Here is a 15,325-nt window from a genome sequence, read left to right on the forward strand (position 1 = left end):
ACTCCACCGCCACGAACTCTGGATCTTCTAGAAGCTGACGGTTCAACTGTCCTTCAAGGATTCCTGGTGGGTCAACACCCTTACTTTAGTATATATAGTGGCTGGAGCAGCAACAATGGTTCTTGTTTCTCACGCACAACATTCATTCCAATCAGTCGATCCTTCTTTGTACATTTTCATCATCATGTTCTCCCACGTTCTTTTTGGGCAGAGTGTCTGCATAGCTCTGGCGTTTACTCGTCAGGTAGCCGGAGCCCCCCTACTCAGTTACGAGATTTCCAACAGCACTGCTCCTGCAGCCTCCACGGCACAGGGAAGGGTTCATGGATTCACAGATGCCAATGGCAATTCGGTCTTTCTTGGTATTCCATATGCTGCAACAACGGCTGGGGAAAACAGGTGAGGAACTACCCCATTCTCAAATATGATCATCTTCTAAATTTTTCTAGGTGGCGAGAACCCCAAGATCCGCTCTCATATGGCCTCTTTAATGCCACATCTTATGGACAGACATGCGCGCAGGCAATCTCCAACACACCATTTAGTCAACAAGGCGAAGATTGCTTGAACCTCAACATCTGGGCGCCTGCAAAGGGAGCTAATCTGCCAGTGAGTAAAATCATTTTCACTTGTTCGAACAACCTCTAACTAGTTCTAGGTATTTGTCTACATCTATGGTGGTGCAATGGTCACTGGATCAAGTAGCAACACCCAACTCCAGGGCAACAACTTCGCAAAGAACGATGTCATCATGGTCTCATTCAACCACAGAGAAAGCATATTTGCATCTCCGAATTCTGCCGAGCTGAGCGACACTACGCAAAACTTCAGCATTCTGGATGTTGAGAAAGCAATGGAGTGGATTCATGACAACATTGCTGCTTTTGGCGGAAACCCAGACCACATCGTCCTCGGAGGCCATTCTTCAGGTGGTGTTCATGTTGATCATTACCTCTGGAACCACCCAGATACCTGGCTCGCTGGTGCAGTCGAGATGAGTGCCAACTCTGCCTCCGGCCCTGGATACGCCCCCACCAACGTCGGACTCGACACTATCGCAGCAGAAGTCGGATGCCCAACTGACCCTGGCCAACTCGACTGCCTGCGCAGCAAATCAATCCATGAGCTGGAGACTGCTTCGTTCAACTCCTCTGTTCACACATGGTTCACTCCCGTGGTCGATGGTCTTACTCGCTACTCCAACGCGGATCTCGAGAAGCGCTTCGCAGCAGGTCTTTATCCCTCCCACGTACCCCTCCTGACCGGCAACTCCGCCGGCGAGGGAACCATCTTCGCCTTGGTTTACGGCGGCGAGAACACGAACTTCTCATCCTGGGTCCGCACTTTTGATGCAGATGTTGTACACATCCCGGCTGAGGAGCTCATTGCCGCCTACAACGAGACAGACTTCTCATCCGTTTCCCTGAAGAGCGGCACACAATACGGTGACGCTCGCTTCAACTGCGCCGTCGACTGGCTGCTCGATATCCGCTCCGCTGCTCAGGATACCTGGTCCTACCGCTGGTTTGGAGCCTACGATAATGTGGTTGGCGTCCCAGGAACGGCTCCTACTCACGGAACTGAAATCCCGTTCTTCATGGGAGGGAACGAGTGTTTCAGTGCTTTGGGTGGCGTTACGGAAGAGCAGCAGGCTTTGGCGGATTACACTCATAAGTGGTTCGTTAATTGGATTAAGAATCCTGCTGCGGGACCTGGATGGAATGCTGTGGAGAGCGTCAGGGGCAGTGCGGAGACGGTGAGGTTGGGCGTTCCTGGGAATGAGCTGCAGATGGTGGAGGCAGATACTGCGGATTACAATGGTGTTTGCCAGTCGGTATGTTGGATCCCAAGATATCACTTTGTTGGAGGATTTTATGCTAACGGATCTCTAGCTCTACAAGAAGTACATGCCCATGTACCCAGTAGTCACCAATCCGCTCGCATAATTTTTCCGGATCACACCGGGCTGACCAGTTGCAAACCGCAACTGTGTATATAATGTAAATATACCAAAGTACAACGGGATCGAGTGATTTTGGGTTACGAATGACGGCGATCCTCACATCAAAAGCTTTCTTTTGTCAAATAGTAGTTATAATGTATATATCAAACTTACCCATGCTTCTTTATATCTTGCAGACATTGTACTTAAAATCGAAGTCACCTAAGGACTTCCATTTATAATTGGTCCTCCGCGGTCCAATGCATCCGCAACTAACATCTTGCAAGCTGCAAGAAACAAACACAGTCAGAGCATCCTACAGTCAACACACGTCCTACCTGATCACACCCCTCCAATCAATAATCCACATCGCTTCCCATCTCAATAAATCCTATTCTTGCCAACGCGAGAAACTCGGATGCAAAAGCCTGTGGGAGCGAGCCGAGAAGCACAGCATAATCGTGAGGAGGGTATCTGTCTGTAAGATCATATCATTCCCTTCGAAGATGTGTTATCAGTACTAATGTGTTGTGAGAAAAGGGATATTGATAACGATATCGATATCTCGTTTCCTGTGGAGCGGCTGCTCTGAGGGAGAAAATCTCACGGAGAGGATGCGAGAAATAAAAGTGTCTAGAAAGAACTCAGGGAGGCGGTTGGGAAAGGATGGATGGAGGAGAAACAAAAGAAACCATAGCAAGAAATCAACCTTTTATTTCTACATAGCTATACATATCTATCCATCACCCGATATTTATTTCTTCGCACGAATGCTCACGTCCAGATTACCAATCGCCCACGCAGCAAAGAACAGGCTTACAAAGCTCCAGAAAATGACCAGTGGTTTCCTCAGTCCGGCGAGAAGTGGGTAGTCATAGGTAACAATCAATTCGCGATCACGGAGATCGTCGACAATGTTGATAGCTGTCAGGGTTAGAGCGGTGCGGCCAGTGGTATCCATAAAGGTTCTGTGGAGAGAGATATCTGCGCTGACGAGAGGGACAGTGGTGCTGTACTGGACGTTTCTGCAAGATGATTAGTAAAGACCATTTTCCAGATTCGAACAAGGCAGGACTTACTCGGCTCCTTCTGGGAGGATCACGCGCAGCTCAATGTGCTCGTATGCCATACCCTCTGCCTGCTTTGGTCCCTCCAAGAACGGAACGTTCAAGACGTATCCATCTCCGTTCTTGAGCTTACGCAAGAACTTCTTGAGGTCTGCGTCCCATCCTACGCGGAATGGGTAGTTCCATCCTCCGAAGATTGGGTATCTGGGCTTGATTTCGAGGTTCGCTTCGCGCTTGTTGCTGCGGAATCGGGAGGTGGAGACGTTGCCGATGACATCGGTGAAGTATGGGGTCAAGCTGCCGACCTTCAGTGGGAACTTGAGCTCCTTGATTGCGGTTGTTGATGGGTTGTAGTGTGCCTGCTGGGCCCACTCCACACGAGAGAATTGCTTGGTGAGGTTCGCAGCACGGTTGTGCATGGTGTATCTCTCCTCAAATGCAGCATTTCCTCCCCAGTGGCTAACTTCAATGTCTCTCTCCAGGCGGGAAATATGGATCAATGGCTTCGTGAACTCGTATCGAACCGTTACTGGCTCGACAGCTCCGGCTGGGACTTCGGCAAATGATCCATAGGTGAACTTCGAGCCCTGCTTTTGTGGTGACTCGGCCTCTCCCTTGGCTGCTTGGACAATGGTATATTCTGGGATATTTGCGGATGGGAACTTGACTTCGGTCTTCTGCTTCAATGTGACATAGGCTGCAGGAGCGTATGCTGAGAATGTGTAGACCAAGTACTGCTTGTCCTTTTGGGCAACTGCCGCTGGAAGAGGGCTCAGGGCGGAAAGATAGGAGTAGGTAATTCCAAGGGTTTGTTGAGCTTTTGGAGCGAGAGGTGCAGGTAGACGAATGCGGTAGAATTGGGTATCACTGTTGCTCATTAGTTGCATACTTTCCAAGTGGAATTAGAACATACCTATTAGGATCATATTCAACTGCTTCCACATCGAAGAAGCCTCCATCTGGATCTTTCCTGTCCTTCACTTCCAAAGCTCCGATTGTCTCCATCTGCCGCGAGGTGAACGGCAGATAGTATTCATCTTGAGGTTCGCTGGCAACATTCTCAATCAACACATTGATTGACTCCTTTGGATAGCTCTTCTCCAAATTGATGATATGTACAAGATTGACATTCTTGAAATTTTGCGGAGGAGTGAATTCCGCTGGTAGTATCAGTCGTGAAGTGAATGGTTTGGTGAGGTTTCCCTGGGCCGAGAAAGCTATGGACGCGAAGGACAACACCGCAGATGCAACTGCCAATGGCCTCATTTTGAAGGAATACAGCAGACCAGCCGTGAATCCAATGGATCGAATAGACCTCGATTGGGATCCTTGAAGTATGCGCCGGTATTGTGGGTGAAGACGAAAAAGTAATTGTCCTAAATCGAGCTCAGAGCTTACGTCTGTCAACTCTCAACTCGTCCCTTGATGTGTCCTTTGGGATACCTCCCAGCCACATCTAGTCCTGAAGAGGGTATGGCGGTGCAAATGTGGCTTTCGCGTGGAAGCTCCGGGCTGACTAATCATCGGCCCAAGCTTGACGGCAGACGGCGGGAGCAAGCTGAGCTGCTAAACTGCTGAGCTACATCACTAGTCCCCACCAAAGCAAATGCTCAAGGGTGAGCCCCACGGTGACGAGCCCGCCGAAACATTCGCTTTTCCTCTTCTCATCTTCTTGTCCTGAATATAAAAACACACTTTGCGCTGACTTCAAGCTTTTTCTCTCCATTGTCTCTTTTCAATTCCCTCTATACAAGCTTCACTGTCGCCAATTACAGATTCTCAATACTCGAGAAGCTCTCAGCTCACCCCACTACCCCTCACCTATCTTGAATTCACCTTAATACCTTCACAACCGCCAGGATGGTTGGACTCGGGCCACGTCGTCCTCCAAGCAGGAAGGGTTTGTTCCCCTATCTCATTCACGTTCTCCTATTGCGATTGTCCAAGTGGTTTTCATCATATTCACTGCGTTGTTGTGCTACTGTCGTTTCTACTTGTACGAGGACCCCTCGTCTGATGAGCGAGTTTCTCTCAACAACCTCGAGCACCAGAACAAGAAATTCGATCTGTACCAAAACATAAGAAGAAAATAAGCAGGCTTATTTTCAAAATGTTGCACGTACTTCAACACCCTACTGAAGGTCATCCCCCCTCTTCCGTCTCAACAAATTCGATCTCGATATCAGTGGGGCACTTCCCTCAAACTTGTCTTCGTCTTCGAGTTTGCCAATATCTTATGACTTGGCCATGTTTTTTATTTCTCCACAAACTGCCTTGTCCAACACAGCATTGCATATGCTTGTCGGTCATGAGATCTGGAAAAAGCAACCTATCAAACTCACCGCTATCACGTGCCAGTGGCTTGTGTTCTTGTGCTACTGCTTGGCTTCCCTGCTTCTGTTTCCCATGGAATTATGTTAAGTTTATTTTGCGGGAATTATGCTTACGATTTACCACAGGCTCCATGGCCGATGTGCCGAAGGATCTCCTGCAGGAGATTGAGAGACTGGAGAAACTCTTCACTATTCCAGAGGAGAAGCTGAAGGAGATCACTGCTCACTTTGTCAAGGAGCTCGAGAAAGGTACATATTCCATTTCAATGCATTGAATAAGACTAACAGTTTCTAGGTCTTAGCGTCGAAGGTGGCAGCATTGTAAGCTGAATCCAACACTGTCGCTTGGTCTCGCTAACACTAACAGCCCATGAACCCAACATGGTGCATGGCATTCCCCGACGGAAACGAAACTGGTACTTTCCTTGCCCTTGATATGGGCGGAACCAACCTCCGTGTTTGCGAGATCATCTTGACCGATGAGCAAGGTGAATTCGACATCATCCAATCTAAGTACCGCATGCCCGAGGACCTGAAGACAGGCAATGCAGACGAACTCTGGGAGTACATCGCAGACTGTCTTCAGCAATTTATTGAGTCCCACCATGGTGGTGAGAAGACGACAAGCCTCCCACTTGGTTTCACTTTCTCGTACCCAGCAACGCAAGATTACATAGACCATGGTGTTCTCCAGCGTTGGACAAAGGGTTTTGACATTGACGGAGTTGAGGGAGAGAATGTCGTGCCTATGTTCGAGGCAGCCATCGGGAAGCGAGTGAGCAACAAAACACCCCTATTCTTCTGTATTTACCCGCTAACACGTGATAGGGTGTTCCCATCAAGTTGACGGCACTGATCAACGACACTACTGGAACCCTGATTGCCTCAGCCTATACCGACACCAAGATGAAGATCGGTTGTATCTTCGGAACCGGTTGCAACGCAGCCTACATGGAGAACTGCGGCTCAATCCCCAAGCTTGCACACATGAACCTCCCACCAGACACTCCAATGGCCATCAACTGCGAATGGGGCGCCTTCGACAACGAACACAAAGTCCTCCCGCTCACCCCTTACGACATAATCATCGATAAGGAGTCCCCTCGTCCAGGCCAACAAGCCTTCGAAAAGATGATCGCCGGCCTCTACCTCGGCGAACTCTTCCGCCTCGTCCTCGTCGACCTGCACGAGAACAAGGAAGTCCACATGTTCGAAGGACAAAACATCGACAAGCTCCGCAAGGCCTACACCCTCGACTCCTCCTTCCTATCCCTCGTGGAAGAAGACCCCTTCGAGAATTTGTCCGAGACAGGCGATCTCTTCCAAAACAAACTTGGAATCACCACCACCCGCCCAGAACTCGAACTCATCCGCCGCTTGGCCGAGCTAATCGGCACGCGCGCCGCTCGCCTCTCAGCCTGTGGAGTTGCCGCCATCTCGATCAAAAAGGACTACAAGACCTGCCACGTCGGAGCAGACGGTTCAGTCTTCAACAAGTACCCGCATTTCAAGGCTCGCGGTGCTGTTGCGCTGCGCGAGATTCTGGATTGGGCGCCAAAGAAGAACAGTAAGGAGGAGGATCCGATTGAGATTTTGGCTGCAGAGGATGGTTCTGGTGTTGGGGCTGCGCTGATTGCGGCCTTGACGTTGAAGAGGGTGAAGGAGGGGAATATGGCGGGGATTTTGCACCCGGAGAATTTCAAGTAGATGCATCTGGATGTATTTACTTGGATTTTGTGGTGGGGTTGGACTGGATATGTTTGGTTAAGAACGGAAGTTATGTGATGGCTGGTTACCTAGCTTATTTAGCACGACTTCATGATGTCCCTATTTCATGGAGATGATCAAATTTCATGCTAATTTTCTATATGGAGCAATTTTCTAGTTGAGGTAACGCTTCCAGTAGCGCTTCATTTCATCATCCTCCTTTCAACATCATCGAGTCTATGTATGTTCATTTTGACGCCATTCCAATGCAGGGTATCATATCACTCTTTCCTCCGCCCCCACCGCCCAATCAACCAACCATCAAACCGCGCACCCAAACATCTAACCCAGGAATGTACACACCGGCAACCTATATTTTTCCAAAACCCAATACCTCCTCCTCACCCCCTTCCACTCGCCCTCTCCCTCCCCGCCCAACTCGCCCACCTCTACCTCCTCCCACTCAACATCCATGCCCGCCTCCAAAGCATCCATCTCCACCACCTTACAATAAACATCATAGCACACCCTCCTATCCGCTCCTAATCCATTGAAGAACCCGAATCTGCCTTCACCATCCAGGAGTCCGGGCACGAATTCAGTGAAGAAGAGTTTAAGTTGGGAATAATCCTCGCCGAAAGTGTCGAAGTAGATAGCATCGTAGACTTCCCCGGATTGGAGGAGCTGCGGACAGATATCCTGCCATTTCCCCGCATGGATTCTATACGCTCCCTCCTTCCCACTTCCTTCCTCCCCAGCACTAGGGGCAGACTCCTCCCAACTCTTCCCAAAATCTGAATCCTCGCTAGCTAGTTTTTGCAGGACCGCGGGATGTGCTTCGAGAATATGATGACGGGCAGGTTTCGTGTCCCGAAACATGCGGTCCACGATGCCCATTCCGAATCCGATGTTGAGGATTCGGGAGCCGGGTTTGAGGTCTGGGATTAGGAGGTCTACGGTTCGTCGCATGATGGCGGTTTCCCAGGACATCATTACGCCGTTTGCGTCGGAGTCGAGGAGGGCGGAGTCTGTGAAGGTGAGGTTTGAGGCGAGATAGTCGGCGGAATTGACGTCTTGTTTGGGGGCTTGTGTTTCGTTTTGGTGGGAGAGGGCGACTTCTTCGGCTGGTCCGACAGCGAGTTCGTGGGTAGCAGTCTCTGTTGTTCCATTCGTGTCCTGCGCGGTCTCTCCCTCCCTAGCTTCCACACCAGTTTCGACTTCAGTGCTCTCCTCCATCTCTTCATCCGTATCCTCTCCCTCAAGCTCCTCATACCCACCCATCAGACCCAACAACAACTCCGCTCTAACTCCAGCGTTCACACACATATCATATAACTCCATCCTCCCCAACCTATACGCCAGGCACCCAGGCGTCTCATTATTCGCATCGAGATCATTCCATATCGCGCCGCTGAAGAAAAGCTCCTCTATGACCTTCTTCACTTTCTCAATATCGACTTCTTCGTCCTCCTCTTCGTTGGCACCCTCACCCTCTTTCACAGCCCCTCCAGTTGTAAACTCCTCTCCATTTTGAGTCGCAGACGATTTCACAGGTCCGCAAGCAGCAATAGCAGCGTGTAAAGGCGTATATCCCGTTTCTGGATCCTGGACGCTTGCGTTTCCTGGGACGCGAAGGAGGGGTTTAAGAGCTTGGAGGTCGTGTTGCGAGGCGTGGAGGAGGATGGATTGTGTGGTTATGTCGACTGCAGATGAGGGGTCTGGGGCGAATGCTGGGTCTTTCATTTTGAGTTATAGGGGATAATGTGAAGTGTGTGTTTTGAGGGGTTGGGAGAGAAGATGGAGAGCTCGACGTTTTTTCTTGGAGGGGTCGCTGGATTGGGAGGGGTTTGAGCGGTGAAGGGGGCAGAACTTTGGATTGTGGTCTTGGCAATCTGGCTCGTCTCCCTCCATCTCAACCGCAAGTTCATTGCTTCATCGTTACATGCGTACGAAACACAGCATCTTCGCGAATTATCCTCCGTCTTATGCTCCAAGATTGTTTAATCCTGTTAGGCGGGTTCGGAGAGTCCTATTCCGTACTAGATTCAGAAGGGTACAAATACCGTATCTAGTCGCGTCGACATGCAACGTTCTCATTTGAACACAGACATTGGACATCGCGATCAGGCCCATCTTCTTTTCATGCAAAATTCATTTTCCACTCGGTCGCATTCTAGATTTCTATTGATCTATAGTTACTAGTCTGGCAAGCGCCAATGTACCTCCTGTACTCGACCGAGGTCACCAGCCATCGTGGTTGTGGCTCATGAAACAGGATGCGCGCGCGTAGAGTGAGGCTTGTTGATCGATGTCCTAGTGGAAGACCTTCTCAGGCATAATCTTGCACTTTGCTTTTTATGCCAGTCATATGAAATGAATTCACTTTGATTTGCGGGTTACAGTTTCTTTTTGGTTGATGTTACGGTGATGTTAATTGCTGCCGATTGTCAGTGATCATTCTATGACAAGGATGTTGGAGAGCCGTCCATCCACGATGAAAATGGAGATGTTTGAATTAGAATAATTACGAGGCATGAAGTTCGCATGGTTCTTGGGGAAGCCGTCAAGCACATTCTCAGAGTCCAAGGAGATCGCTTTTTGCGGCTCGTGAAACTCCCAGCCATGGGCCAGCTATACCCGTAGCACATTCAATGGACAGGCAATCGCAACATTCGCCAGCGACCATATAGTCGACCAAGACCTGTCTCGGCCCAAGTTTCGTCGCGATATGCTTTGCTCACCGACAAGCCACAGTAAAGGTTGAATGAGGCGTACGATAGGCGCCGGTGAAACTAAACGGCGATGCTGGGCCGCCTTCAGAGGCAGCCTGTCTTCCCTACCAGACAGGCCGAGGTTGAAGAAAGGTCTCTAGAGCACTCGTTGGAGTTTCGAAGTGCTGGGATAAGTAGTTCCTTGTCTGCTTGTTCCTTGGTATGCATTGAACCCTACCCTCTCTACTCGGGCACGTGGGCTTCGGTGCTCTGCAGTCAACGTCAAAATGTCTCGACATCTTTCATATGGTGGTAGCTCTGGTCGAACTTTTCGATCGAACAATCCTGTCTCTCCACTTCCGCAAAGCACTGCCCTTCACTCTTCGATGTCGAACACTTTTGAACGAGATGATCTGCCGCTTGTGAAGGAGGTTACGTCTTGGCGCCCCGATATGAAAACAGTATGTCACCAACCATCGAATATATATGACTGATACTGATTCCGCACTCTAGTCAGCTATGGAGCGTCTTGGAAGATTTCACGCAGGCGTGTTGATCATAACTACGATATGCATGGTAGCCTCCTTGGGCTTCATATCTTTCATCTGGTTTGCCGATGACAGCATTTCCGCCTGGAGGAACTTGACATCCGACAACGATATCAACAGAGTCATCATTCTAGCTTCCTTGATTATCGCTATATCTTTTATGATACACGCCGTGATTGCGACATCTATGCTGGCAAGTCTCGCAGTCGAAGTCACAGGCATATCACTCCCACACTTGGCACCCGTTTCCGCATTACGAAGTTCCAATTCGGGTCCTTACTCCCTCGCATACTATATTCTTCGTCCTTCTGTAGTGAGGAGAGACGGTCCAAAGAAACAGCTTTTTATACCAGCTTTACTCACTCTGTTGTGCTTGACCGCACTTTTAAGTCAATTTACATATTTCGCCCTGCTTTCTGATATCACTATTGGCTTAGTCCCTGGGTAAACTGTATGTATCTCTTGATCGTTCTAACGATGCTAATCCGTGGTAGTAATCCTATTCCCGACTTTATCATGACTAGGTTGGGTCCTGGAGATTCGTTAATATCCGACACCTCTGCTTGGTTCAAAAAGCCTGTTACGTACACAGCATTTGCAGATTATGCCGTCAAGCAAAATGTCGTTCCACGGTCCCGAGTCTCTGATACTGGCGTTTCTCTCAGAGCTCTCCTCCCAATACCACAGAAAGAAAACCGAGTTTCGCTTCAAGAATACCAAGGCTCTGCGACCGTCCTGGATACAAGAGTTGTTTGTGTTTCGCCCGATGCGGCTCTCGACGAATCGGGCAATGTTACTTTCCTGGCTGTTCCACAGGAGGTGTTGCAGAATTATAGTGCCTCACCTGGTAATTCCAGACTGCTTCAGGATCTCACTAGCCGAGCTGTCATTCCTTCATCAGGAATCAAGATTCTTCCTGACGGAAACTTCACTCTCAACCAGATCTCAACAGAACTTTCTCGAAGTCTTCTTCTTAGCCAATTTGACGAAATACCTGCCGCTGTCAATGTCCGGGCTAATACATTTAATCAATACATCATCGTCAATGTACCCGTCCCATTCCTGAACAACACCATCCCCAAGCCTCTGGGAAATCCGACCCAAGACATCGTGGGTGATTGGTTACATTTGGTCTATGAAGACCTGCCTCGCAATGTTGTCCGGGGCAAGCCTTTTATACGCATTTCGCTATGCTACAATGCTCTTTCAGCTGTTGATATGGACATTCAAGCAGCGACGACCCGATCTCGAAACGAGACAGCACCCCAGCGGACAACATCTTCCGGCGCAGTGTTCAATTTTGAAGCCATTCGATATGAGCTCGGAGAAGAACGGGTCGCACCGAATGACCGTGGTCTACTCGAGATCAAATTTCCCGGTGGAACGCCAGTAGGTCCATTAGTAGGGTCAAACAGCAGCGACTATATATCAAAGGCACAACTGATGTCACAAGACCCAAACACGACTGTTAACTCCATCTCTATGGTGTCTCAACGAGGAGTCGCAAACTCATCACATCCTGACGTAGCTTTTCTGTTTAACGAGATCATGACCAGTACATTTGAACCCAGCCTCGGGTTTGCCATGCAGTCCATGATCACAATTCTGGCACAGACAGCCTATCAAGAACACCTACCCTTCTTTGGAAAATCTACGGGTGTTCGTCTGACTCCATTGACGCACGCATCAATACCTGGTGGCCAGATGGATATTTACAGCTCCGCACCTGCTGGTTTTCTTTCAGACTATATTGCTGTCGTAGTCGTCACGATATTCCACCTTCTTCTTATGGCTGTAATAACATATCTCTTCCTTTGTCGTAAGTTTGTCTCAATATTGACTCAAATTCCTGACTCTGGCGGAGGACGTCCCTGACTCACCTATCCAGACACCACCATCTCCACACTGCACAACACCTGGCAAGCGATCTCTCAAATCCATGAGCCCTTGACCTCGCGCTACCTGACTTCGCACTTCGCTTCTGACACTGAAGTCACACAATGGACGGTCGAGGACAAGAGGTCCAACATCATCGTCCAAATTACTTCAAATGATGACGGAAGAACCACAGGCTTGAAGGAAGTAACATCAGTTTCTCGGGATGCATTTGGCGATGCGGAGGAAGGAGGCCTGGAGATCAGTCATTGGGATGAGAGGTTACGAGGAGGGTATTTCCACAATGAAAATGTAAGGGCTGGGAGGAGCGTCCCGGGAAGGCATCCATGGCAGGGAGAGCGGCCGCCTTGGTCTTGATGAGATGAGATTGCGCATGACTCAACTATTCACTGTGAATGTAGATCTCCAACAAATGTAAACAAACCTGCTGATTTGCCGACGAGGAAGTGTGTTTTGGGTTCAATTCCTTTCCTTTCCTTTCCTTTCCTTTCCACGCATCTCTCGCATGTAGGTACCACAGTACTCGTCCTCTACTGCTGTGGAGCCAGAATATCTCTAAGAAAACCATGCCGTTCCTCTGGTCACCACTGTCGTTGAGGCTCTTATTGTCCCTCGGCTCGGAGAAAAAGGGGATGGCGTCACTAGCTCAGCCGAGTTAACCCCGCCTTGGCATGCGAGCTTCACATGCCCATTCATTCTGCGCCGCGACAACCTTCAATCCTCTACCCTTTCCTTCTCGTTTCCAAGTTCGCAGTCTCCTCCACCCTGTGTCAATATGGGCTCGCTTACCGAAGAACCCGTCCCTCAAGAGGACGAGATAACAGTGCTGGTCACTGGCTTCGGTGTAAGTGCTTTTCAGATCTACCCCGCCATTGTCGCGTGCTTAAGGGAAGCTCTTCTCACACCCCGCGTCAGCACGACTTTGACGGGGCATGAATTGACAAAAATCATGCACCTGGCAGCTAGTCAGAGCCTGTCAGCATTCTTATTTATACTTCTGACCGCCCTGGCTGTTTTTGTGGGCCTCTACAACACTCCAACCTAAGTCTCCGTTGGAATGTCAGCTAACAGAGCTTCAACAGCCATTCCGAGCCCAAAACCCCATCAACCCTTCCTGGGAAATAGCTAAAGGTCTCCCGCCTTTCCTACCTCCTTCGAGATTCCAAACGCACGACGCATCTGCAATTGCAAAGCATGTCCCAGTTCGCATTCTTGTCCATCCCGAGCCTGTGAAGGTTGCATACAAAACAGTGCGGGAACTGGTACCGACGCTATGGGAGGGAAGAAAGATTGACTTTGCGATCCACATTGGTATGGCGTCCGGAAGGAAGTTCTACAGTGTGGAGAGGAGGGGTCATAGGGATGGGTATAATATGAAGGACGTGGACCATGAGTTGTTGGGTGATGCGGAGAGGAGGAGGTTGGAGGGCGAGAAGTGGATATGGCATGATATGCCAGAGGAGTTGCTGAGTGCTGTGGATGTGGATGATGTTTGGAAGAGGTGGAGAGCTGCCCTACCTGTACGTCTGTATGTTAATTTGCGAGGGATAATGACTAACTCTGTGTAGGGCAAAGACGTCAGAATCTCCGAGGACGCTGGACGGTACCTGTGCGATTTTATATATTTTTCGAGCATGGCCTATCTCACACAGAAGGAAGAAGAGCGGAGAGTGGTTTTTTTACACGTTCCAGTCAATGCGGACGAAGTTGCGATCGAGAACGGCGTTGAAATTACGATTGAGTTGATACGGGCTATGATACAGAGTGATCGATTGAAGAAGTACTTGGCAGCAAATACTCAATCACGCCACTGAAGCTCACATTAATCGGATGAGGACGTGAGCGAAGAAGCCTCTAGGACATGTTACGATCTTACGATATTCAGTGCATTGTCAGCATATTATTGTACGAAATAATACATTCAAGCAGTATGGACGGGTTTTAGCGATAGCATACGATGGCATGATTAGCACAGGCTCACGAGGAGAGGAACATCGCTTAATTCGAAGTAAATAAACCATCAGTCAAGGAAGCATCAGCATCGAAAACAATCCTTGATCAACAGGTCCAAGTGTATGTCTTACTCGAACAATGCTTTTACTCGGTACCTCTATTCCATAACCTCACCTTCCTCCAGCCCCTCCATCCTATTCATCCCACTCGACAGCCTCCCCTCCAACGCCACCATGTCAATCTCTCTCCTCCGCACCAAGCTCTCCCTCTCCACATCACTCAAACACGTATCCCTGCCCGTCGGAACCTCATCATCATATTCCCTTCTCTTCGCCCATCCTACTGCACACATCTGTAACTTCTCTCCTCTGTCATCTAGCATTTTTGTTGAGAATTGGTATTGGAAATGGAGGAAGGGGTAGCCGTCGGAGTCTGCAGTGGGAGCGGTGAATGTTAGGTCGAGGGTTCCTGGATTGGATGGGCTGGGTGATGTGAGGGGTATGAAATCTGTTGGTGATGGTGCAGGTGTGGGTGAGGGTATGGGGAGAGGAGAGAGGTGGAATGTTGATGCTGGTGGGAGGGAGAGGATATTGAAGTTTTGGAAGAGCTTTTCGTCACATCCTGTTCTCATATCAGCAAGCTCCCATGGCTTTATTCTCGGGATTACTCACCGTAGACGCTCTCCCGGCCTTCAAATCTCAACTCTGCTCTGTATTGTACTCTTTCTTTGCCACGGACGGCGAATTTGTTGGCACGAGTTCTTTCTCGAAAAGAATTCGCGAGCCTGTGTAGAGTGGTTGTACGGTCAATGGAGCAGCGGGGTGTGTGGAAGCGTACCAGACGATATCGTAGATGGCTGCTATCCCTGTCGAACTGTGTTGAGGTTTGATCTCGAAGGGAGAAGCCATACCGATCTGGTAAATTGGGATTGAATGTTGGCAGGATGATGTTGTCACTTTGTGAAAATAGAAGAAAATAGGTAGAATACTTATGGGCATCTGCATTCTTTTACTTGAAGACTTTGACATTCTTTCATTCAATCTTCTATCAATCTACTTGTTTTTTAAGAAATGTTTGCTACAAACAATTTCGGTTTGTTGGCCTTTGTTTGTAACTTGCTTGACTTAGAGCAATCAAACCAATGATTTCAATATTTTAATAGGACGAG

At 49.1% G+C, this 15,325-nt stretch overlaps 7 protein-coding genes across 10 annotated transcripts; 4 read left to right on the forward strand and 3 right to left on the reverse strand.

The window, feature by feature from the left end:
* Positions 1–137: 137 nt before the first annotated feature.
* ONS95_003339 (uncharacterized protein) lies at positions 138–2,117 on the forward strand. The gene is made up of 3 exons (XM_058496639.1): positions 138–399; positions 450–609; positions 659–2,117. The coding sequence occupies exons 1-3, from the start codon at positions 185–187 to the stop codon at positions 1,997–1,999; spliced, it is 1,716 nt and encodes a 571-aa protein (XP_058353891.1). The 5' UTR covers positions 138–184; the 3' UTR covers positions 2,000–2,117.
* Positions 2,118–2,634: 517 nt separating this feature from the next.
* On the reverse strand, positions 2,635–4,400 carry OST1 (dolichyl-diphosphooligosaccharide--protein glycosyltransferase subunit 1). The gene is made up of 3 exons (XM_058496640.1): positions 3,923–4,400; positions 3,022–3,876; positions 2,635–2,967 (listed from the first exon to the last, which is right to left on the reverse strand). Exons 1-3 carry the CDS (start codon positions 4,273–4,275, stop codon positions 2,697–2,699), a joined length of 1,479 nt encoding a protein of 492 aa, XP_058353892.1. The 5' UTR covers positions 4,276–4,400; the 3' UTR covers positions 2,635–2,696.
* Positions 4,401–4,592: 192 nt separating this feature from the next.
* HXK1 (hexokinase A) lies at positions 4,593–7,185 on the forward strand. Of its 2 annotated transcripts, XM_058496641.1 has the most exons (5): positions 4,593–4,909; positions 5,469–5,591; positions 5,638–5,663; positions 5,710–6,117; positions 6,171–7,185. In XM_058496641.1, exons 1-5 carry the CDS (start codon positions 4,870–4,872, stop codon positions 7,047–7,049), a joined length of 1,476 nt encoding a protein of 491 aa, XP_058353893.1. In that variant the 5' UTR covers positions 4,593–4,869; the 3' UTR covers positions 7,050–7,185. The 2 variants fall into 2 exon arrangements, with proteins under 2 accessions (XP_058353893.1, XP_058353894.1); XM_058496642.1 differs by lacking the exon at positions 4,593–4,909 and having other exon boundaries at positions 5,468–6,117.
* An 18-nt stretch (positions 7,186–7,203) lies between these two features.
* On the reverse strand, positions 7,204–8,831 carry RMT2 (Arginine N-methyltransferase 2). The gene is made up of 2 exons (XM_058496643.1): positions 7,503–8,831; positions 7,204–7,443 (listed from the first exon to the last, which is right to left on the reverse strand). Exons 1-2 carry the CDS (start codon positions 8,790–8,792, stop codon positions 7,420–7,422), a joined length of 1,314 nt encoding a protein of 437 aa, XP_058353895.1. The 5' UTR covers positions 8,793–8,831; the 3' UTR covers positions 7,204–7,419.
* On the forward strand, positions 7,476–12,769 carry IML2_1 (Mitochondrial outer membrane protein iml2). 3 transcript variants are annotated; one of them, XM_058496644.1, is made up of 4 exons: positions 7,476–10,221; positions 10,274–10,759; positions 10,803–12,127; positions 12,197–12,769. In XM_058496644.1, the coding sequence occupies exons 3-4, from the start codon at positions 10,825–10,827 to the stop codon at positions 12,559–12,561; spliced, it is 1,668 nt and encodes a 555-aa protein (XP_058353896.1). In that variant the 5' UTR covers positions 7,476–10,221; positions 10,274–10,759; positions 10,803–10,824; the 3' UTR covers positions 12,562–12,769. The 3 variants fall into 3 exon arrangements, with proteins under 3 accessions (XP_058353896.1, XP_058353897.1, XP_058353898.1); XM_058496645.1 differs by having other exon boundaries at positions 10,274–10,752; XM_058496646.1 differs by having other exon boundaries at positions 10,274–12,769.
* Positions 12,770–12,979: 210 nt separating this feature from the next.
* Positions 12,980–14,018, forward strand: ONS95_003344 (uncharacterized protein; the record flags this gene model as incomplete). The annotated part of the gene is made up of 3 exons (XM_058496647.1): positions 12,980–13,048; positions 13,287–13,724; positions 13,773–14,018. The coding sequence occupies 3 exons, from the start codon at positions 12,980–12,982 to the stop codon at positions 14,016–14,018; spliced, it is 753 nt and encodes a 250-aa protein (XP_058353899.1).
* Positions 14,019–14,314: 296 nt separating this feature from the next.
* Positions 14,315–15,065, reverse strand: ONS95_003345 (uncharacterized protein; the record flags this gene model as incomplete). Its single annotated transcript, XM_058496648.1, has 3 exons — positions 14,315–14,778; positions 14,829–14,941; positions 14,995–15,065. 3 exons carry the CDS (start codon positions 15,063–15,065, stop codon positions 14,315–14,317), a joined length of 648 nt encoding a protein of 215 aa, XP_058353900.1.
* Between the last annotated feature and the right edge of the window lie 260 nt (positions 15,066–15,325).

This window comes from Cadophora gregata, assembly GCF_030347475.1.
Source record: "Cadophora gregata isolate MNR1 chromosome Unknown scaffold_12, whole genome shotgun sequence".
NCBI classification, from domain to species: Eukaryota; Fungi; Ascomycota; class Leotiomycetes; order Helotiales; family Ploettnerulaceae; genus Cadophora; species Cadophora gregata.